This window comes from Pseudorca crassidens, chromosome 6 (genome assembly GCF_039906515.1).
Source record: "Pseudorca crassidens isolate mPseCra1 chromosome 6, mPseCra1.hap1, whole genome shotgun sequence".
In the NCBI taxonomy this organism is placed as follows: Eukaryota; Metazoa; Chordata; class Mammalia; order Artiodactyla; family Delphinidae; genus Pseudorca; species Pseudorca crassidens.
In genome coordinates, this window is record NC_090301.1 from 10,444,052 (window position 1) to 10,468,547 (window position 24,496).

At 36.6% G+C, this 24,496-nt stretch overlaps 1 protein-coding gene across 1 annotated transcript in view; it reads left to right on the forward strand.

The window, feature by feature from the left end:
• The window catches only part of LOC137225979 (large ribosomal subunit protein eL8-like), a 31,767-nt gene extending 7,976 nt beyond the window's left edge, over window positions 1-23,791 (forward strand). The window contains 2 exon segments of the mRNA XM_067739934.1: window positions 22,627-23,083; window positions 23,086-23,791. Coding sequence (XP_067596035.1) covers window positions 22,627-23,083; window positions 23,086-23,318 — 690 coding nt within the window. The 3' untranslated portion in view covers window positions 23,319-23,791.
• Window positions 23,792-24,496: the final 705 nt, after the last annotated feature.

A 24,496-nucleotide genomic window follows, 5' to 3' on the forward strand; every position in this document is an offset into this window, starting at 1 on the left:
TGCTTCCATGTCCTAGCTATTGTAAATACAGTTGCAATTACCATTGTGATACATGACTGTTTTTGAATTATGGTTTTCTCAGGGTAATGCCCAGTAGTGGGATCGCTGGGTCGTATGGTAGTGCTATTTTTGGTTTTTTAAGGAACCTCCATACTGTTCTCCATAGTGGCTATATCAAGTTACATTCCCACCAACAGTGCAAGAGGGTTCCCTTTTCTCCACACCCTCTCCAGCATTTATTGTTTTTAGAATTTCTGATGATGTTCATTCTGACTGGTGGGAGGTGGTACCTCATTGTAGTTTTCATTCGCCTTTCTCTAATGATTAGTGATGTTGAGCATTCTTTCTTGTGTTTGTTGGCAATCTGTATACCTTCTTTGGAGAAATGTCTATTTAGGTCTTCTGCCCATTTTTGGATTGAGTTGTTTGTTTTTTGGATATTAAACTACATGAGCTGCTTGTAAATTTTGGAGATTAATCCTTTGTCAGTTGCTTCATTTGCAAATATTTTATCCCATTCTGAGGGTTGCCTTTTCGTCTTGTTTATGGTTTCTTTTGCTGTGCAAACGCTTTTAAGTTTCATTAGGTCCCATTTGTTTATTTTTGTTTTTATTTCCATTTCTCTAGGAGGTGGGTCAAAAAGGATCTTGCTATGATTTATGTCATAGAGTGCTCTGCCTATGTTTTCCTCTAAGAGTTTTCTACTGTCTGGCCTTACATTTAGGTCTTTAATCCATTTTGAGTTTATTTTTGTGTATGGTGTTAGGGAGTGTTCTAATTTCATTCTTTTACATGTAGCTGTCCAGTTTTCCCAGAACCATTTATTGAAGAGGCTGTATTTTCTCCATTGTATGTTCTTGCCTCCTTTGTCATAAATTAGGTGACCATATGTGCATGGGTTTATCTCTGGGCTTTCTATCCTATTCCATTGATCTATATTTCTGTTTTTGTGCCAGTTCCATACTGTCTTGATGACTGTAGCTTTGTAATATAGTCTGAAGTCAGGGAGCCTGATTCCTCCAGCTCCATTTTTCTTTCTCAAGATTGCTTTGGCAATTCGGGGTCTTTGCATTTCCATACAAATTTTTAATTTTTTTGTTCTAGTTCTGTGAAAAATGCCATTGGTAGTTTGATAGGGATTGCACTGAATCTTTAGATTGCTTTGGGGAGTATAGTCAGTTTCACAATGTTGATTCTTCCAATCCAAAAACATGGTATATCTCTCCATCTGTGTCTCATCTTTAATTTCTTTCATCAGTGTCTTATAGCTTTCTGCGTACTGGTCTTTTGTCTCCTTAGGTAGGTTTATTCCTAGGCATTTTATTCTTTTTGTTGCAATGGTAAATGGCAATCCTACCTCAAGAAACAAGAAACATCTCAAATAAACAACCTAACCTTACACTTAAAGCAATTAGAAAAAGAAGAGCAAAAAATCCCAAAGTTAGCAGGTGAGAAGAAATCATAAAGATCAGATCAGAAATAAATGAAAAAGAAATGAAGGAAATTATAGCAAAGATCAATAAAACTAAAAGCTGGTTCTTTGAGAAGATAAACAAAATTGATAAACCGTTAGCCAGACTCATCAAAAAAAAAAAAAGGGGAGAAGACTCAAATCAACAGAATTAGAAATGGAAAAGGAGAAGTAACAACTGACACTGCAGAAATGCAAAGGATTATGAGAGATTACTACAAGCAACTATATGCCAATAAAATGGACAACGTGGAAGAAATGGAGAAATTCTTAGAAAAGCACAACCTTCTGAGACCGAACCAGGAAGAAACAGAAAATATAAACAGACCAATCACAAGCACTGAAATTGAGACTGTGATTAAAAATCTTCCAACAAACAAAACCCCAGGACCAGATGGCTTCACAGACAAATTCTATCAAACATTTAGAGAAGAGCTAACACCTATTCTTCTCAAACTCTTCCAAAATATAGCAGAGGGAGGAACACTCCCAAACTCATTCTACAAGGCCACCATCACCCTGATTCCAAAACCAAAGATGTCACTAAGAAAGAAAACTACAAGCCAATATCACTGATGAACATAGATGCAGAAATCCTCAACAAAATACTAGCAAACAGAATCTAACAGCACATTAAAAGGATCATACACCATGATCAAGTGGGGTTTAACCCAGGAATGCAAGGATTCTTCAATATATGCATATCAATCATTGTGATACACCATATTAAAAATTGAAGGAGAAAAACCATATGATCATCTCAATAGATGCAGAGAAATCTTTCAACAAAATTCAACACCCATTTATGATAAAAACCCTGAAGAAAGTAGGCATAGAGGGAACTTACCTCAACATAATAAGGGCCATATATAACAAACCCACAGCCAACATCGTTCTCAATGGTGAAAAACTGAAACCATTTCCTCTAAGACCAGGAGCAAGACAAGGTTGTCCACTCTCACCACTGTTATTCAATAGAGTTTTGGAAGTTTTCACCACAGCAATCAGAGAAGAAAAAGAAATAAAAGGAATCCAAATCGGAAAAGAAGAAGTAAAGTTGTCACTGTTTGCAGATGACATGATACTATACATAGAGAATCCTAAAGATGCTACCAGAAAACTACTAGAGCTAATCAATGAATTTGGTAAAGTAGCAGGATACAAAATTACTGCACAGAAATCTTTTGTATTCATATACACTAATGATCACATAGAATTTTAATTCTACACTAACATGTGGGGTAGAAATGTAAGAAGAGAGAAAATGGAAGAAGTATAAGAGAAAGTAAGAGTAAGGTATTAGGGGGCCATTGGTAGACTGAAATATTCACATAAAGGAAGACCTCCTTGTCCCACACCTCTTAATCCAGAAAATGCATTTTCTGATAAGTCATCCAAAACGTATGAGGGAATGTAAGCGTACAATGTTTATTTTTAAAGTAAATTTCTTCAGTTCTTGGAGGAATTTTCCAATGTTTACAAGAATCACTTATTTACACACCTCTAATTATGTAACTATAACCATAAAGTCCCCTAAATTAATGTAAAATATTTTAATATAATCATATTTAACTTTTATTCATTGTTCATTGTGCTGTTTTGAATTTCTTACTTTTATCACTAATTTCTTCCTCAGACCCTCCCTATGAAGACATAATAGGCTCTTTTACTATGTCTGTTTTTATAGACGAGAACACTGAGCCATGGTGTAGATGAGGAACTTACTCAAAATGGTAAAGAAGTCTCTAGGAATAGACTTGCACATATAAATGTATTAGAAGATGGAGAACATTATTAGATCCAAGAAATTTGACAGTGCTACAATAGTATTATATAATACACAGTCCATCTAAATAAGTGGGTGAACTTTGGAGACTTAGTAGAGTTTGTCCTTGAACTTGGTTAGGCACTAGATTTCTTTTTCTACTGTGATTGGGTTATTAGAAAGGGTTGTTTCTTAGAATAAACCACTTTGTCACATTCAGTGAAAAAGTTGACCATCCAGTTTTTTCTTTTAATTTTTTTTTTGTTGTTGTTGTTTTTGGTGAGGTATACTTGTTGGAAAAATAGACACTCAGAATACCCAGTGCTTGGTCACACCCATTCAAGAGCAAATGGGATAGCTCTTCACTTTAGAAAGAAGGACGTCAGCAGAATTTTCCCAGGGGTTCTAATCCAGGCAGGCTGAGCAGTGAGTGGTTCATTCATACACTTATTCGTCAAATAATGTTTGGATACCTATTATACATCAGACACTCTTTTAAGTATTAGGAATAAAAATATGCATAACATTAAAACCTTTATAATTGCCATAGCCTGTTCCCTTAAAGAGCTCAGTTCACTGAGGAGATGAACTTGGAAACAGGAGGATGATCGGAGACTGAAGAATATGTAACGTTACCATGAGGGACTTCCCTGGTGGTCCAGGGTTTAAGACTTCATGCTCCCAATACAGGGGGCATGGGTTTGATCCCTTGTCAGAGATCTAAGGTCCCGCAAGCTGCCCTGGCGTGACCAAAAAAAAAAAAAAAAAAAAAAATAGCCTTACCACGAGAGCTGGGGTGGCAATGAGAAGTGGAAAGCATTTCAGGTAGTCTGGACTGTATGGGAAAAATGCACTGATGAAAAACTATGTAAAACGACTAGAGATCAGTTAGAAAGGATTCAGGGTGATTTTGGAGATGACTTATCTATTACTGACACTAGACATGACATTCGAGGGCCCCATCTGCTATTGTCCTATTATATATATTCAAGACAGCTTCCTTTCTCCAATACTCCCTACCACCTAAACAAACCTGGAACAGCTTCTTCCCTTCCCCACAGCCCCTTTGGTTAGAATATGCTATATTCAATCAGGGCTTACTATGACTCAGGCAAAGAGCTACGCACTTTCATTCGTTACCTCATTCATCTTTAGAAAACTTCTACAAAGTGGTTTTCTTTATGATGACTCTTTCACCAACAATGCAATCCTAAAGAAGAACATTTCAAGATGTCTTAGTTAATAAATAGCGCAACTGGGACTCAAAACCACATCTATTTAACACTAAAGTCTATGTTCTTAAATTGTCACTCTTCTGCCCTCCCTAAGAAGAAGCTAAGCCTTTTGTGATATTTCCTCTTCCAGTCCTTGTAAAAATGCAAATTGTGACTATTACAGGTGAACGATTTCACAGAGTGAGTGGACAGCCTTAGTGTTGATGCTTGGAGAAGGTAACAAATTCTTTTTTCAAAAATAAACATGTTGGTTATTTCAAACCAATTTTATCTGGTTAAAATAAAAGGGGGTGCTCCATAGTGTAAATATCTTTGTATCGCACACCCCAATGAAGAGAAAGGACTCTGCTTCCCATGAGTCCTCTTCACCCACAAGAATGCACATGACAATTTTTATCTCATGCTCCTTATTATCTAGTAGATATCATCTATTATTCTGTTGTAGAAACATACACATAAATTACAGATATAAATACAGATAGTCTATTTATATATATATATATGTATATATATATATATAGTCTATTTTTATACTATACCTTATTATATGATAGACATATGCCAGAGACTCAAACAGCAATGCTTCACTTTTGGGTTATCTTGCAATTCAAAACCTCAAAAACTATTGAAGATTTGCAGTCAGCAAATCAGTATGGAAAGAAAAGGAGACCTGAGTTTTGGTTTCAGATCTTCAACTAACTAACTCTGTAGGTGGTTACTTTGAGCGTCAATTTCCTAATCTATGGGATGTGGAGAATACACAATTTCTAACGTCTTTTTCAATTTCCAGAGTGCAGTCATTCTAATGGTTTAGCGGTTTCCATGCCCTGGTTGTTAAAAAGCAACTCAGAGGCCTTTCTGTTAGTATAGCTGATGAGCAGTTAATTCTTTTCTTTAATCTTGGCCAGAATGGAGTAAGTCGCTAATGTCTAGTAAATCTGAAAGAATGAGAAACAAGACTGGGTTTTAATGGGTAAGGAACAACCTAGATGATCCAAGTCTGATATGGGTCCGGGAATAAGCTTCCTGGTGGTTAGGAAGAAGAATGAGGACAACAGGGAAAATTATAAAGCTCTGCATACAGTGACTTGGTCCCAGATTGATCCTGAAGCTTCCACTCGGTTGGTGAAACGACAGTGCTGCCTTGAGTAGCCAGACAGGGAGCAACCCGGATGTCTCCATGTGCCTGCAGAGATACTAAGTAAACTCATCCGTAGAAAATGAAAGGAAAATTCAATTTAATTGAATGGCAACTCCCTTTCAATGAAGAGGGAGAAAAGCAGACATCCTTAGGTCTCTCAGTCATATCCTGAGGGGAGGGTTATTTATAATCAGTCAAGGCAGGATTTTCTATCTTTAGGCTTTGGAAAAAGTGCAATGTAAATGAAAGATGAGCCTCCTTTCTGTCACGGGGATAATATATGCTACAATTTGCAGAAGTTGATGGAGCAGTTTGAAAGAAGTTATAATTGACTTGAGCCAATAGCACACAAAGCACAGCTCCAGCTTCTACTGCTACCAGGTAATTATTTGATACATTTCAGGCTTGGTGAACAATCTTGGGGGCCATAAACAAGTACTGAGTTCAGTCTCATTCTCTGCAGAGCTCACAAACAGGGTTTATCTCCCCTACGTAAAAAATGTTAGACGTGCTTCCTTACCGTGTACAAAGATGTAATTCAGCAGCCTGAGAACACATGAAACTCAGGTTGGCGGCAGATGCTTAAGCAATTTATAAATAGCACCACAAATCCTTCCTTACATTTCAGCCTTTGCATTAAGGTAGGTTCCTGTTATTTTGTGGTGGTTTTAGAAAGTGACTATCATTTCCAAGTTAAGCTTTAAGGAGCACACTGGTCGATCATTTAGTTTAGAGTTCATGTTCAGGGAGATGAATTGATTCACTACTTCACAAACACTGGAAAGAAACAAAATGCTTTGGTAAAAACAGCAAATTACAGACTGTTACAGGTGAGTGATTTCACTAAGTTAAATGGAAAGTGAGTGCCCATGCCTGGTGAGAGCAACAAATTCTCTTGTTCCATTTTATGGAAATGCTTTGGTAAGCAAACATTTAAAATTATGCTTTTGTATATGCTAACTATGAAGAGTCTATCTGTCACTCCAAAATGATTTGAAGTTTACAACATAGGAAATAACAGTAAAATGAATATAGTAGACACAGAATGTGAGAACCAAGGGAGAAAGGAAAACTCAAATGAGTCAACTTAAGGGTCCAGGGAGTTAGTGTGACCAGCGTTAGGTTGGGCACTGAGCTTTCTGGCACCTGGGTAGTGTTTATTCACTGTCTACTCTAGACCCAGCTCTGAACTGGCTTTGTGCTACTGGGGAAAAGCTAAAATGCTATTAACAGCCGTTTAGCTCAAGCCTTCTCTCTTTGTCTATGTGTAAACATTTGGCCATTTCACTCTTTATAAACACTTTCACTACAAAGAGTGTGATTGCAATAAACCATGCAGTGCACTAAACACTAAATATGTGTTATTTTAGAAAAATATTTAATTTTTTCAACGGTTAATACATGACATGGCACGACGTTCAAAAACATAGAGCAGCATGCCGCAAAACGTCCCCCTTACTCCTGTATACCCTTACCTACCCAGTTATCTCTCCAAGTACCAGGTCTTTTTTTTTTTCAGTATATTTCGCAGAAGTAAGTATATACATGTGTGTGTCTATAGTCCATTAATTATTTTACACTAATGGTGGAATCTATATACGTATTCTGAACTTTGCCTTTTCCATTTAAATTTACATCCTGAGGAGTGTTCCAACTGCTACCTGGGGAGCTGCCTCATTCTCATTATAAGACTAATTATTATATCATGGTGAGACAGCATAGTATGGTGGTCAAACTCTGAACTTGGAATACGTTTCTCCTGAATTCAAATACCAGTCCTGTCACTCAATATATGTGTCATCTTGGGCATGTTACTTAACTTCTTGTCTCATATGTAAAATGGGATAGTAGTAGTATTGTACAGTAGTAGTATTGTTGGGAAATTATGTGAGGTAGTATATGTAATGTAGAGCACTTAGAATAGTATGTGGTTCAACCAAAGATATATATAATTATTTATTCACTTAGATATTTTGAAATTTTTGTATTGATTTGTATTAATGTTCTTTAAACGTTAAGGGCCATACCTTATTGCTTAAAAAAATTTTTTTTATTGAGGTATAATTGACATATGACATTATATTTGTTTCAGGTGTACAAATAATGATTCAATATTTGTATATATTGTGAAATGTTCACAACAATAAGTCTAGTTAACATCCATCACCATATGTAGTTACAAAATTATTTTTTCTTGTGATGAGAAATTTAAAGATTTATTCTCTTAGCAAATTCCAAATATACAATACAGTAATATTAACTATAGTCACTAGGCTGTACATTACATCCCATGACTTATTTTATAACTGGAAGTTATAAACCTTTTGACTCCCTTCACCCATTTCACCCACCCCTCTGGCAACTACCAACCACCAATCTGTTCTCTGTATCTAGGAAGCAGGGGATTTTTGTTTGTTAGTGCTTTTTAGATTCCACATATAAGTGAAATCATATGGTACTTGTCTTTCTCTGTCTGACTTATTTCACTTAGCATAATGTGCTTTAAACATTAAAGACCATAGTTTATTACTTTTCTATATTTTATTTTTGTCTTTATCTTTATGATAATTTTTACCATGTAGACATTTTTGGGTTTATATATTTCAAATAGTCAGCTTTTGCAATTATTTTTCCTGGATTTTGTATCTGATTTAGAAATGCCTTTTCTACTAGTACACACACTGTAATTTCATGGTTCTACTTTTCACACTTAAAATTTGGGTCCATCTAAATTTTATTGCAGAGTGATACAGTGATTCAGTGTTGGTTAGATGGCTAACCAATTCCCTCATCACCATTTACTAAATAATTTCTATTTTTTCTACTGATAGAAATACCCTAAAACAAAATCCTTCATGTATTTGGTTCTATTTATATATTCTTTCTTTGATCTATCGATCCATTCACAATAAGACACTCTAGTAATACATTAGGCTTTATAATGCAATTCATTAACCTCACTCAGATATTATGTGGATAGTTTTCCTTGTTGATTTTTCTGTATCAACTTTAGAATTTGCTTGTCTGTTTTTTTAAGGCCTAGTCATTTTCTTGGGAAAGTTATAAATTCACAGGTTAAATTAGAAAGAGTTGGTAGCTTGATGACATTGAGTTTTCTTATCTAAGATTATGATATATATTTTCTTTAAGTCTTTGGGTACCTAAGTAGTGTTTTAAAGTTTTCTTAATATGGGTTTTCATATTTCTTATAACATTTGGTCTTTGATAATTTACTTTCTTTTTTGTAACTGTTGCTTTCATTATACCGACTGGTTCTTGTTTTAATATATGATACAGATATAGCTACCGATACATAGATTCTACTGATTTGATTACTTCTAATGATTTTTTGAGTTTCTTGAGTTTTCTGAGTAAATGATCATATCATCTGCAACTGATGATACTTGTATCCATATCCTTTCCACTTTTTATACCTCAATTCTTTTTCCATTGATAGTGGTCATCTCAGTTTTCAAGAGGAAACTTTCCACTGCTTCTCACTTTGTGTAATTCAGGCCTTTAGTTTGATAAAGACATATTAAAGGCTTATCTTTCTCTTACCATGGTTTAAATTTTTTTCTTATAAATAATGGGTGTTGAAATTTTTACTTTTGAACAAATTATTATAGTGAATTATGTTAATATATTTTTATCAGTGAGCCATACTTATACTACAAGAATAAAGACCACTAGATTATTTTGTATTATTGTACTCTTAATGTGCTGCTGAATTTCTTCCACTAATAGTCTGTTGAGAATTGTTTTGAATACACTTTTAGGTGGGTACTTTTTTGATCATTGCACATATATAAGTTAAATTCCTCCTAGACCTACCATTTTCAGGAGGCTTGTGGGAATAAGGGCACTAGCCATGTTTTAGGCTAGCAGAAATTCTTTTATGATGTATAATTTTATATGAGAGTGAACTTAGTGCTATTCTTCCCAATCCCTCAGATTGGTAGCAGCAGCATTGCTCATCAGGCAGTGTATGTCTCCTCTCACTTCTCCATTGGCAGACCGCTTCCTACAAATAGGTGTATCTGCGTGATGTCGCTTACTGTCCACTTTTCTTTTATCCTCTTTGTATCAGCGTGGATTCAGGGCAGCTTCCACCTCCACCACAAGTCTGCTCTCCTCCTTCCATTCTTCAGTTGTTGGTTGCTTTCTCAAGGTCTGCATCTTGGTCCTCTCTGCTTTTTCAGCAACCTTGTGTGACCTTCCCTTCCTCTGCCCGCCCTTTCCTCATAGTTTGTTCTCTGGCATGAAAGATGTCTCTTGGTTTCTTTAGCTGTGAATGTATGCACTGTATTTGTCCTCCTGGATGTCTGGTTAACATCATCTTCACCACCATGGTCAAATCCCAAGAGCAATATTTTTATTGTTATTAAATCCTAATTCTGACAACCAATGTGGGTGTGGGCACATGACCTTGTGAAAGAAATATTTCCTTTTCCCTGTCGGTATGAGAAGCCAAGGCTCATCATTTCCCCTTTTCTCAGTCATATAATATTGTACATTAAAGAAAAAGATTGCCACATTCATCATTAAACAGTCAGCTCTATCTCCATCTTCTGCTCCTTTCCTGCCCTGGGACTTCTGTCAGGGGAGAAATCACCTCCCCTTGTCCTTCTTCGCCACTGATTTGGCTATTTCTAGCCTGCATGCAATATTTATAAGATAAAATGTCAGTGGAATTTGATCTAACTCACCCTGTAAAGAATGTCACCAGAAACTGGACAAATACTTTCTCAGGCCCTTTCATGCCTGGCAGCATCTACATTGTCTGAGATGCACATCCACTCTCTTCCTTTTCCAGAGCTTCCTTATCTTTCAAAGCTCAGCAAACATCCTGTCTTTTTAAAAAGACTTCTCTGACTGCCAAGCACACAGAGAAGCCTCTCTTCTCTGAGTTCTTTAATTCCTTCTTTCCTTTCTTCTATGGTGATATGCTGAGGGAGCTAAAAACATGCATCTAGAGACAGACTGCATGCACTGGAGTCTCAGTTCTGCAGCTCACCAGCTGGAGAACCTTGAGGACTAAGCTCTGTGTTCTAATCTAAAATAGAGGACAATTGTACAGTATTTCTTTAAAAAAATTTTAGTAATAAAGATGGCTTTATACACTTGTTATTAGCTTAATTAAATTAACAAATGTTACTGATAGATAGGAAGCATTATGTAAGTGCTAACAGTTATTTATAAATATTTATTTTTTGCATTTAGCATTTAGCACCACTATGTACCAAACACTGCTAGGTGCTTCAGCCAGTGCTTTTTCTTGGAGGAAGATGTGGTTCCAAAATTCTTTTTTGATAAATTGTATGGTATGCCTATGTTTAAAAATAACTTTATTGTTATTTGTACAAGAAAAAGTACGTATTTAAAGAGCACAGTTTGATGAACATTGGTAGGTATATACTCCCATAAAACACCACCACAATGAAGATAAAAAATATTTCCATCTCTCTTAAAAGGTTCCTTGAGCCCTTTTGCAGTTCTCACTTTTTTTTTGCGGTACGCGGGCCTCTCACTGTTGTGGCCTCACCTGTTGTGGAGCACAGGCTCCGGACGTGCAGGCTCAGCGGCCATGGCTCACGGGCCCAGCCCAGCCACTCGGCGGCATGTGGGATCTTCCCGGACCAGGGCACGAACCCGTGGCCCCTGCATCGGCAGGCGGACTCTCAACCCCTGCGCCACCAGGGAAGCCCCTCACTTTCTTTCATCCATGTCTCTAGGCAATGATCTGCTTTCTGTTCCTATGGATTCATTTGCATTTTTTAGAATTTAAATAAATGAAATTATACCATTCTCTTTGTATCTTTTTTTTCCATTTAGCACGACAATTTTGAGATCCACCTAAACTGTTGCATGCATCAATAGTTTGCCCTTTTTATTACTTATAATTATTCCATTGTGTGAATATACCACAGTTTGCTTACTCATTGAGCTGTTGATGGGCACTGGATTGTTTCCAGTGTTTGGATATTACTAATTTAGCTGTTCTGAACATCCATGTACAGGTCTTTCTGTGGTTGCTTTCATGTCTACTGGACTGAAACTCCTGGGTTATATGATAAGTATATATTTAACTTTTCGTGAAATAGGCAAACTGTCTTTCACTGCCCCTGTGCCCTTATTCTTCTTCCTCATATAACTTACCAATATTTGGCAAATAGATGTTGAAGGAATTCCAGGTATAAGGGGAAGCATGCTTCTGTGGCATACAAGAACAAAGAAAACTTTCCAGTTTTCCTTCATCTGTTAGGCCAAATCCCAAGCAAATCATGATAAGCTCTGTAAGTGCAAGTTACTGGCCCTTCTCATCCACAATTAGAGCCTATGTCTTTCGGGCAGTGTCTGGTACATGAGAGGCTCACAGAATCTGTTTTTTTGAATAACTGTTTGAATAAATGAAATTTGAACAAATATTTATTTTGTGGTCCACCTGTATGTTGATGTCTGAATTTGTTCCTGATAAACGAATAGAGTTGGAACTTGCTTTTAAAAACATAGGTCTTAGAATGATGTATTTATTGATATATGTCCTCTCTCAAAAGATAACAGTGATACAGAAGCAATTGTGATTCTTACTTTATGTGTTGTCCTTACATTGGCTTGTTTGTGTTCTGTACAGATGTGTCTAAAACCCCAGAGTAGAATATAACTTCTTATAATTCTTTTGAAGGCAGTTATTCTGTATATTTGTCCACCATAGCACTGAAGACACAACTAAGGAATTGCTCTAGGTTGTCATTTTATGTTTGCCAACAGATTGACCGGTAATATCTATGATTTCAAGGCTGTCTGAAATTCATTCATTCAACACTTACTTATTGAGTAAGCACTGTATTGCCAGGTACTATTTTGGGGGATATGGAAACATCAGTGAACAACAAAGGCAAAAATTCCCGCCCCTACAGAGTTTAAATTTTTGTGTCTAGGGGATGGCAGGCAATAAGTAAAATAAGTAAATGAAACATCTGATCCACCACATGGCAACAAGTGCATTGAAGAGAAATGAAGTCGGACGGTATGGTGATGAGGAAGCAAGCCACATAGACATTGGCAGAGAAACACTTCAGGCAGAGAAAGAAGCATCTACGAAAGACTTGAGGTGGGAGAGTCCCTGGCAAGGGGCATCTGGATAACATCAGGGAGGCCAGTGTGACTGAAGTCAGGTGAGGGGCAAGAGGATATGAGCTCAGGTCAGCAAAATCCCAGTGGATGAGGTCAGGTCTTCTTGGTCAGTGTAAATATATCGGGGTTCTCTCTGAGTGAGCTGGAAAGATATGGGAAGATATGAAACGATGAGTGACATAATTTATCTTATTTGTTATCATGATCGCTTTGGCTCTAGTGTCGAGAATAGACTGCAGGACAGAAATAGATCCTTAAGGAGACTGGATGGGAGTCTATTGTAATTGTCCAAGGGAGAGATAGTCATAACTTGAACTTGGGTGGCATCAGCGGAGGAGGTGAGAAGTGTGAGAAGTCGGGTGATGTTTAAAGCATGTTATTGCAAAGCCTCTAGACACCGGAGTGGCAGTGTGGAGTGGCCAATGGGATATACAAGTCTGGAGTTCAGGGGAGAAGTACAGAGTGAAGGTCTAAATTTTGGAGTCAGCATGTAAAGATGGGCCAGGGTGATAGTACCAAAGGAATGCAGTAGTTAGGGAAGATGTCCAAGGCCTGAACTCTGGAGGACTCTAATAATAAGAGGTCAGAGAGATGAAGACACATCAGCAAAGGAGACTGAGAAGGAGCAGCCAGTGAAGTAGAAAGAACAGCAGAGTTTAGAGTCCTGGAAAGCAAAAAGTGTTTAAGGAGGACAGACAGGAGGTCAAAGCTGAGGTTTTAAGAGATATGGGGACATATGTATATGTATACCTGATTCACTTTGTTATAAAGCAGAAACTAACACACCATTGTAAAGCAATTATACGCCAATAAAGATGTTAAAAAATCAAATCAAATCAAATCAAAAACAAAAAAAGCTGAGGTTTTTAAGGATGACCAAGGGATAATGGTATGGAAGGGCCCATGATGAGCAAAGAGAGTGTCCACCCCACCTCTGTGGTTGCTAGCACAACCAGACATAAGATAAAAAGTCTGGTAGCTCTTGAGACAGTGAGGACTTTATTTTTAGTTGCAGATAACTACTACTAGAGTTGGCTTAATTAAGTCAGGGATGAGTCTTATCGACTCCTACCTGCTATAGCACTAGAGGAGCAAGCAGTGTTTGCTGGCTGTCCATACATTTTGATTTAAAAATATGCTGTGCATAAAAACCAAGGTGGTGCTTCAACTTATGAATAATACAGGTTATGAGTGCCTGGACAACCTGTTGAAAGGGAGAAGTACTGCATTGCTCCCCAGGTTCAAGTCTTACCCCTGTGGTCATGGACTTCAGATGACCTCTTTTGTCTGGTCAGTTAAGTTAAGTTACAGAACCTAAACCAGCAGGGAAAGAAGACACAAAATAAGTCTTCTGAGGATGTAAAAAAGATTTCCAAAATTTTTATTGAGTGTTCCTGGGATGTTTGGGAGTTTAAGGATCTCATGTCTGTTTTAAGAGATTATTTTTGGAATCATAATGAATTTAACTGTGGTCTTTAAAAAAAATATTTTTGTGCCCTAGAAGATGTATTCATCTGAAGAGTATAAGAAGGTCTTTATTTTTTGTTTTAATATTATTCATTTAATAAAATAGCATTTGTGACAGAAATAAAAATATCATCTAATTCTATGTATTTTAATGTACATATCTCAAATAACAAAGGATCTGGACTTCATTGTGTAAGATACTCCCTTGCTCTGATATGGCACCTTTGTTCCATTTAATAAGTTTTCAAAAAGTTTACACACATCAAATGTGATATGCTACCTATGTTTATAAGATACAGTTCCTGATTTTAATCCTCTCTTCAATTTTAAAATTTAATTGTGAAAACTCCAAATCTCCATCAACATTCACAGTAAACAGAAGTAGTTCAAGTGTATCTTCCAAAATTTACTACTTAAAATGAAAAAAAAAGTATGGAAAGAATTTAAAGGATTCCCAGAAATTGCAAAAGGGTTGCAATTCTATTCTATGCTAATGAATAGCTCCTTGAGGAAAATCAGCTCTCTTATTAATATAATATCTGGCTTGCATCTTGCATAAATAAAAACACAAGAACAGGATAGTAGTAATGGAGAAGGGAAGAGGGAGGAAAGAATGGGGGTTTTCTAGCATAATAATCTCTAACAGCCAAGAAATCTAATTAGAAGAAATGTTCATCTCATGAGACTCTCCTCAGGAAAATTCCACAGGAGAAGGCAAAGCCTCATGGGACCACAACAAAAACAGTGAATCAGGTAATTAAAAAAAAAAAAAAGACAACTAAAACAGAATGCATTGACTGAAGGACTCCATTCAGTCAAAACAGCGATTATCAATGGCGTCTCTGGGGACCATTTATGACTTTAACCACAGGAATTCCATCACTTAGTTAATATGTTTTAAAAAGCACTCTTTTGTTCTCATCTGCATGATCAGATTTCTGTTTTTTCCTTTGTTCATTGTCAGTCTGGAAGAAGAGAACATGGCTAATTAAAGACATAAACAGAATCTAATTCTCATTCTATTACATGAATGAGTGGAATGGTTCCTCCTCTATAGGAAATGCCATTTTTGACAATTTTGTTAGCAGTCAGCTTGATACTAAAGTTGAATGTCATTGATTCTCCAACTAAATCTCGTGTGAGTTTTCCAGATCTGGAAACTGAAGCAATGAATTGAAATTATGTAGTAACATTGACCAGTGTCAAGAAGTAAAAAATAAAATGGCAAAATTGTAAAATAATAATAATAATAATAAAAATGTGACTGAGGGCTTTTGGTGGTATTTGTTCTTGTTGTTTAAGGAATCAGTTAGCTACCTTGAATTTGACAAGGTATACCTCGTGTTATCTTTTATGGTACTTTCTTCCTAGATACTATGAGAGAAAAGAGTGGCAAAGGGAAAGCCAGTTTCTTGTTTCTGTTCTGCTTAGTGAAATTTCCATAATTCTGGAGACATAAATCGGCCACTTAGTTAAGTCACACAAATAAGTCTATATAACAAAATAGATATATAAAAGAAAATATTAGGAAAGTGTGAATCATTAAAAATGAAAAGTAGAATCAATGACACAATATTTATTTCTCTAGGTTTCCTAAAATCAGGTACATCAGTGTTTGTGTTGATGAAATTTTTTCTCTGCCCTTCTCATATTAATCAATTTTCTTTTATTTATGACTTGATAAGAACTTTCATAAAATACAAAGTCAATTAGAATTTTTGGTGATATTTTGGCAATAAGATTATTTTTTCCAATTATATGTACCAATTTAGCTAATAATATACTTTTGGAATCCATAAATTCCCACCCACTAATTCTGTTTCTAAGAATTTTTCCTAATTGAATAGCTATGCAGAAAAATATGTAAGAAAAGTGTTTATTTTACCATTTTTATAATACTGAAGATTGGAAACAAACCAAATATTTGTTTTTAATTTTAATATTTTAATTTTATTGGAGTATAATTAATTTACAATGTTGTGTCAGTTTCAGGTCTACAACAAAGTGATTCAGTTATACACATACATACATTCATTCTTTTTAGGTTCTTTTCTCATATAGGTTATCACAGAATATTGGGTAGAGTTCTCTGTGCTATACATTAGGACCCCGTCGGTCATCTATCTTTCATAAAGTAGTGTGTGTGTGTTCATCCCAAGCTCCTGATTATCCCTCCCCTCCACGTTGCCCCTTTGGTAACCATAAGTTTGTTTTTAATATCTATAAGTCTGCCTCTGTTTTGTAAATAAGTTCATTTGTATCTCTTTTTTAAAAATTAGATTCCACATATGAATGATATCATATGATATTTGTCTTTCTCTGTCTGACTTACTTCACTCAGTATGATAATCTCTAGGTCCATCCATGTTGCTACAAATGGCATTACTTCATTCTTTTTTATGGCTGAGTAATATTCCATTGTATATATACTACATCTTCTTTGTCTGTTACTCTGTACTCTGGACACTTAGCTTGCTTCCATGTCTTGGCTATTGTAAATAGTGCTGCAATGAACATTTGTATTCTTTCAAATTATGGTTTTCTTTGGATATATGCCCAGAAGTGGGATTACTGGATCATATGATAGTTCCACTTTTAGCTATTTAAAGAACCTCCATACTGTTTTCCATAGTGGTTCTGCCAATTTACATTCCCACCAACAGTGTAGGAGGGTCCCCTTTTCTCCACACCCTCTCCAGCATTTATTGTTTGTAGACTTTGTGATGATGGCCATTCTGACTGGTGTGAGGTGATACTTCATTACAGTTTTGATTTGCATTTCTATAATAATTAGTGATGTTGAACATCTTTTCCTGTGCTCTTTGGCCATCTGTATGTCTTTTTTGGAGAACTGTCTATTTAGATCTTCCCCCCATTTTTTGATTGGGTGGTTTGCTTTTTGACATAGAGTTGCATGTGCTACTTGTGTATTTTGGACATTAATCCCTTGTCGGTTGTATCATTTACAAATATTTTCTTCCATTCTGTGGGTTGTCTTTTCATTTTGTTAATGGTTTCCTTTGCTGTGCAGAAGCTTTTAAGCTCAACTGGGTCCCATTTGTTTATTTTTGTTTTTATTAGAAACAAACCAAATATTCTCTTAAGAAGGAATGAGTTACATTTATGGTAGCATAGCCATACCATGGAGTATAATTTAGCCACTATGAAGAGATTGCAGGGTCCAGTCAGCTCCAATCTTTAATTGGCTGCTTGTTCATGTAAATCAGTCCCTCTACAAAGTGTATTGTACTATAGTGTACAACATAAGGCATGCACTAGAAAGGAATCTTGAAAGGATATTGTCAGGTATAAGTAGAAATTCTAATACTTTATTCCTACATCTCAATTGAATCACTCCCTGAGTTGATCACACCCCAGCTTAAAGATATCAATACCTGCATAGATGATCCACCCAAACCTGGATTCCCATTTCCTTGACTTCTTTAGTCCTAGTACGTTTCCAATCACCATACCATGGCCCTGCACTAAAAGTGTTATATCCTAGATATTGTACCATCACCACTCAATCTCACTGTCAAATATCCCCTTTCTACTACTCTCTATTCAGCTAGCTCATTCTACTACACCTAATTCTGAAATTTTCAGACATCACTGAGAATAGTCCATACCCATCTCACTGGCCATCTTTCTCAAGACAGTTAAAAAAAATTTTACTGTGAATTTTCCTAACCTTCTTGTCCCTTTCATGTTAACCTGAAAAAAGATCACCAGTCCTGGTCATCCAGCTTGGGATCTGGACAGGCACATCTGTACCTTTTATCGAGTTTCAGACTTTTAATTTTTTCATAGAAATGACAAAATTTCTATGCAATAGCCTCTCTGTGAAATGAGGTTTCTGCTGCTTATCTGGAATCTCTGTAAAATTAGACTTCAGGAGGAATGTGTATATATATATATATATATATATACACACACACATATACATATATATATATATATATATATATACACACACACACATACATATATATATATATATACACATATATCTTTGAGTTAGCTGGTTTGTCATATATCATTAAATATATTTAAACATGTAAATGACTCTAAAATGACTCTAAACATGTAAATACAAATGACTCTAAAACATGTAAATATAAATAACTCTAAAAGAGAATCTGAAACACACACACACACACACACACACACACACGATATAGCAAATAAGTAATTACGTTAATGCTATTAGGAACCAAGATTTTCAGTATAAGGGAAAAAAGACATAAGATCAAAATGAAGTAAAAACTAGTTAATCCTAAATCTGAACTGGAAATAATAGTATGAATTCAGGATACATTTTTATGATTTTTTTGCTTATCTTTGTCCACTAAAAAAGCATGGAAACAATGGTCAATCTGTAGCAAGGAACACCTGTTGAATCCAGATTGTGATTTCTAAATGTCATTTGTGTCCACAAGAAACAGAAACACCATGGAGAGTGGCTGATTCCAGGTCTGGGACATAAAATGGACAAGATAAGCCAAGAATAGCATGGCAAATGGCATTATTTTATTCTTTTTTATGGCTGAGTAGTATTCCATTGTGTGTGAGTGTGTGTGTGTGTACACACCTCATCTTTATCCATTCATCTGTCAATGGACATTTAGGTTGCTTCCATGTCCTGGCTATTGTAAATAGTGCTGCTATGAATATTGGGGTGCATGTATCTTTTCAAATTAGAGTTTTCTCTGGATATATGTCCAGTAGTGGGATTGCTGGGCCATATGGTAACTCTATTTTTAGTTTTTTTAAGGAACCTCCATACTTTTCTCCATAGTGGCTGTATCAATCTACATTCCCACCAACAATGCAAGAGGGTTCCCTTTTCTCCACACCCTCTCCAGCATTCATTAGATGGAAACCTTTATAATGGATGAATCAAGCTGACAACACCCGAATCCACTGATTAATCTTAACCTTTAAAAAGTCTTAAAGTCTTGGAGAGGTGTGTGTGGGGAGCGAACATTTAAAAAAAAAAACGCTACATTGGTTCAAAAAATAACATCCAGAGTACGGAAATTCTACAAGACAAAAAACCTGGTTTCTTCAAATAATAAATTGCACCCAGGAAAACGAAAGAGGGAGAGACTGATAGAATTGAAAGAGACTTATGAGATATACCAAATGCCATGTGTGGAATCTTTTTATCCCAATTCAAAAGTATGAACTGTATAAACATTTATGTGACAATATTTATGAGATATTTGGGAGAAATTTGAACACTGACTGGGTATTTGAGGATATTACAAGTTTATTGGCGGTGATTTTGTGCAACAATGATATGGTGTTTATGCTTAAAAAAAGGAAGTGCTTTTATCTTTCTATAGGTGTTTTCTTAAACGTTTATAGATGAAATGATATGGTGTCTTGTGTTTGCTTCTAACTATTCTGGGGCTATAGGAGAAGTGGGTGGGGGGGAATAAATAAAACAGGATTGACAATGTGTTGAAAGTTATTGAAACTGGATGATTGAAATTAATGTTTGGGATTTTCCCCTTAAAGTCTGTTTATGACATCCTGGCAGATTTAAAAACTGTGACTCTGTTTGACTCATGCGCCTCGATACTACGAAGCCTTTTAGGGATTATCTGGGTCATGATTATGTTGCTGGGTGGCTCCATTTTCCCTTTGTTATTTAAGAGAGGCTTTAATGTCAGCTAAAAAATATCGGGCCATTCTAATTACCTCCAGGAATCAGAATCTGTAATTAAAAGAAACCACTAACATTAGCCACAGAAGTAGATGGACTTTTAGAAACGAAGTGTGAATTAGAGATCTACCCAAATTGCCACATACCAGATACTTTTAAACTGTATCCATTTCTTCGTGCAGCCAATGCTTGACATGTTAAATTAGGCTTTTAAAGTGTGTACTTTATTTTCATGGATCACTAATGAATAAATACTGGCAAGTTTATTTTAAGCAGTGATCCAAATTTTGTGGAATAACCATACTCATTTTTCTCTTCCCTTAATATCTGGTCTTTGCAAAGCAGAGCAAGTGAAAGGGATTCAGTTTCAATTCTCCTACAGGTTAACCCCTTCCTATTGCTGCTGACCAGACCCAGAGTCTAAAATGGTTGCCCTTCATGGACCAGGGAGGGTTGTTATCATTCCAGTTATTTTCAGCATCACTGGAAATTATTGGACCTTCTTCTTAAGATGACACCTCTTAAAACAATTACAATCCCTCCATCAGCCAGCATATGCATATGCTTTCCCACCTTGGTAAGTAATGTGTGATAAGCTTTTTAAAAATTAATTTGTATTTTATCAAAGTAGCAAGCCTATATACTTTCACATGTCCAAAAGTACTAAAAGAATTTTAGCAAAACCCAGTTTTTCCCTCCCCATACTTCCTATAAGGAAAGGCTCGCCCACCAAAGACCACCAGGAGCACACCTGTGGTTGAAAGAGTTGGTTTATTATTCATTGTCATGAGGGAGACCCCACACCATCTGTGGGAAGTCCGACTAAGTAGGTGTTAATTAAACTCACAGGATTTGAGCTTGTATTAGGTGATTTGAGGGAAGGTTTAAGGAAGTGGGTCTTTGCTCTGGATTGGATGCTATCTGCAAGCAGGGGCAATTCTATGGCTATCATCATAAATTGTATCTTTAAGAAGGGGAGACTAGAGTGAGGCTAGAGCTAAATAGTAAAGAGGCAGTGATCACTCATATTAAGCAGGAAAGGGGAGTTTGGTCATTCTGTGGCTTGAACAATCCTCGTGTTCTGTCTGTGTTCAGATGTGATTATGGAGTGGTTTTCTTTTGTTTTGATCCATCACAGGCACAGAATGGCCTTGTCTGACGTTGATGCTCTGTGAAGTTTATGTTCCAGGGGAGGACATCATGCCCGCTAGCTCCCAGGTCTCCTCTCTGTCTCTCTCCTCTCTTCCTCAAGTCCCTATTGGAACATACAGATATCCATCTAGATCATATGTGCATATAATCTCATATTGATTTCCTTTTATGTTAGCTCTTTTACACTGCCATACCACCCCCACTTCTCTTTACCCCCTTCCTAATAGATTTATAATTTTTAGTTAAATGAATATCCAGTGTTTCTTTGATGCCTTTGCAAATATTATTCACGGTCGGACATCCAGTGGATCATGATGTTTTCCTGCTTTACTTTCTGTCTTTCTTGAGATTGAATTAGTTGCTTTACTTTTTTCATTTATCAGGTTATCTTTGCACTTCTTGCTAATTCTTCTGACCTCCTAATAGCTCCATAGGACAGTTTTCCGTAAGGTCAATGAGATCAGTTGATCTACCCAGACTTTTCTTCCCCTGGAGACTTCTTTGTTCTCCCTGGGCTGGTTTTGCTCCAGGTCTTCTGAACGCTATCATCAGGTTACGTCTTATCTGAACTATTGTCCTTGGAATTTACTAATCTGGAGTTTGATGCTGTTTTCTGGATGTTATGCCTTGCTCTTTCTTGATTTACTCTCTTGGTGTGGAGCACATCCTCCAGTAATTTGATCAGATTAAAGATGGCATCTCTACAGAGGGCATGGAGTGGACAGCCCTCCACATGTCTGTTCCCTGTGTCACACTGCTCCAGGAATGTCTATGTCTGGGGCACACTTGTCTCCCTGAGATCTCCCTCCACCATTATCTTGAAGACTTTCATCACTTCCCTCCTGGGTTGTATCTTTTCGGTTATGAATCCCTCATCATCTTTTTTTCTTGGTCTGCTCTTTTTTAAGGTGGAAATCATCTTCCAGCAGCCCCTTTAGCAAGAATGTAATGGAAGTAAATGTTCTGGGAACTTGCGTTAAGAAAATATGCTTTATGCTACCCTGGCAGATGATAGGTAGCTGGAATATAGAATACACAGCTGGAATTAACTTTTCTTCGGCATTGTAGAGTCATGATTTCATTGTTTTGTTGTTCCTTTTGTTGCTATTGAGGAGTCTAAAGTCACTTGAGTTCCTGATTCTTTGTAGGAATTTTTTTTTTACTTTTCTTTCTAGAAAATCATAGGATATAATAATAATGAAAAAGGTTGAAATATGGCAAGAATTACCAAAATGTGACACAGAGATACAAAATGAGCAAACGCTATTGGATAAATGCCACTGATAGACTTTCTCCATGCAGGGTTGCCACAAATCTTCAATTTGTAAAAAACACGCAATCTGCAAAGTGCAATTAAGCAAAGCCCAATAAAATGAGGTCTGCCTGTACTTTGAGGAGCAGCTCTAAGTTGGCAAGTGTGTGTTGACCTAGTTTTCAAAGATCCACCAGAATCTTTTCAATCTAAGAAATTTAAGAATAATTCAGAATTGTGATGGCATCTTAAACCACCCAGATCACTGATACACCTATACCCTTCTGAGTAGTCCTAAACACGAACTTGACAAGGAACTCGAGCATCACTCATAGTGTTGCCCTTTACATATCAGGACAGGACATCAGCCCCAAAGGGGCCTCACCCGCTTTGTCAAATGGCCTGACCACATCTGGCTGCAGCGGCAAAGAGCTATCCTCTGTAAGTGGCTGAAAGTGCCTCCCTTGATTAACCAGTTCACCCAGGCCTTGGACCACCAAAGAGTTACTCAACTGCTTAAGCTGGCCCACAAGTGCAGACTAGATATGAAACAAAAGAAGAAGCAGAGGTTGCTGGCTCAGGCTAAGGAGAAAACTGCCGGCAAAGGGGATGTCCCCACAAAGGGGCCACCTATTCTTCCAGCAGGGGTTAATACAGTCACTACGTTGGTGGAGAAGAAGCTTTAGCTGGTGGTGATTGCAAATGATGTGGATCCCATCGAGCTGGTTGTCTTCCTGCCTGTCCTGTGGCATAAGATGGGGGTTCCCTACCACATTAGCAAAGGGAAGGCCAGGCTGGAGATCCATTCCACAGGAAGAATTGTACCACTGTCACCTTCACACAAGTTAACTCAGCAGACAAAGGACCTCAGGCTAAGCTGGCAGAAGCTATTAGGACCAATTACAATGACAGATACAATGAAATCCACCATCACTGAGGAGGCAACATCCTGGGTCCAAAGTTGGTGGCTTGCATTGCCAAGCTGGAAAAGGCAAAGGTCAAAGAACTGGCCATCAAACTGAGCTAAGTATACACTATTGAGTTTTCTATACATAAAAGTAAAAAAAAAAAAAAAAAAAAATTCCTTCAAAAAAAAGAAAGAATAAATTAAGATCATTTGAAAAGGCTAAATAAACAGATAATTGGCTGATCCCCAGGATGTGTGGAAATAGGAAGAAAATATATTTATTGAACAAGAACTATGTGCTCACCACTATGTATAATGTCAAAATGACCCTGTAAATATTATTATCTCCATTTAAAAAGTGGAGAAACAGGCTCTGAGAAATTATATAACTTATTCAAGGTCTTTTAGCTGGTAAAATGAAAAGGGGTGAGTTAAACCCAGGCCTGTTGAGTTTCCAGTTCATTATTTCCATTATACCTTGAAATTGTCCTAGACTAAAGGAAATTAAATTTTACTATGTGGTATAAATTCCACAAAATGCCTGGTAATGTGATATGTTCCCTACCAGGGAAAATGAACTCTTTGATATGTAACTGAACCCATACCCTTTAAAACTGAAGAGAAAACAGTAGAATTAACCAATTAAAAGTATTAATTTAGTTGAATAAATTAATAAATATTTACAGAGCATTTGATATGGGTAAAAGGTAATATAATGGAGATTGTTTCTACTTTTTAATATGTCTTCAAAATGCAAGATACAAATATAAAAGATAGATGTATATCTAAAGTTTATATTGATAAAAACTACATATTGAACTACATAAGCTATATCAATGTAAACTAAAAATACCATACACAAAAAGGATATGCAAGCTCCAGTATGAAAGGAAATTCTTGATATATAAACCAAAATTAAATCTCAAAGTTCTATCTAGGTTACAAAAATTTATATATATATATATATATATATATATATATATATATATATATATTTTTTTTTTTTTTTTGTGGTACGCAGGTCTCTCACTGTTGTGGCCTCTCCCATTGCAGAGCACAGGCTCCAGACGTGCAGGCTCAGCGGCCATGGCTCACGGGCCCAGCTACTCCGCGGCATGTGGGATCTTCCCGGACCGGGGCATGAACCCGTGTTCCCTACATCGGCAGGTGGACTCTCAACCACTGCGCCACCAGGGAAGCCCTAAATATGTATTTTTTTAATCCTTGGTTTACTTAAGATAAATGATACAATTTTTTTTGGATGATGATTTCTGGATACACTGTAATAGAATTAAGAT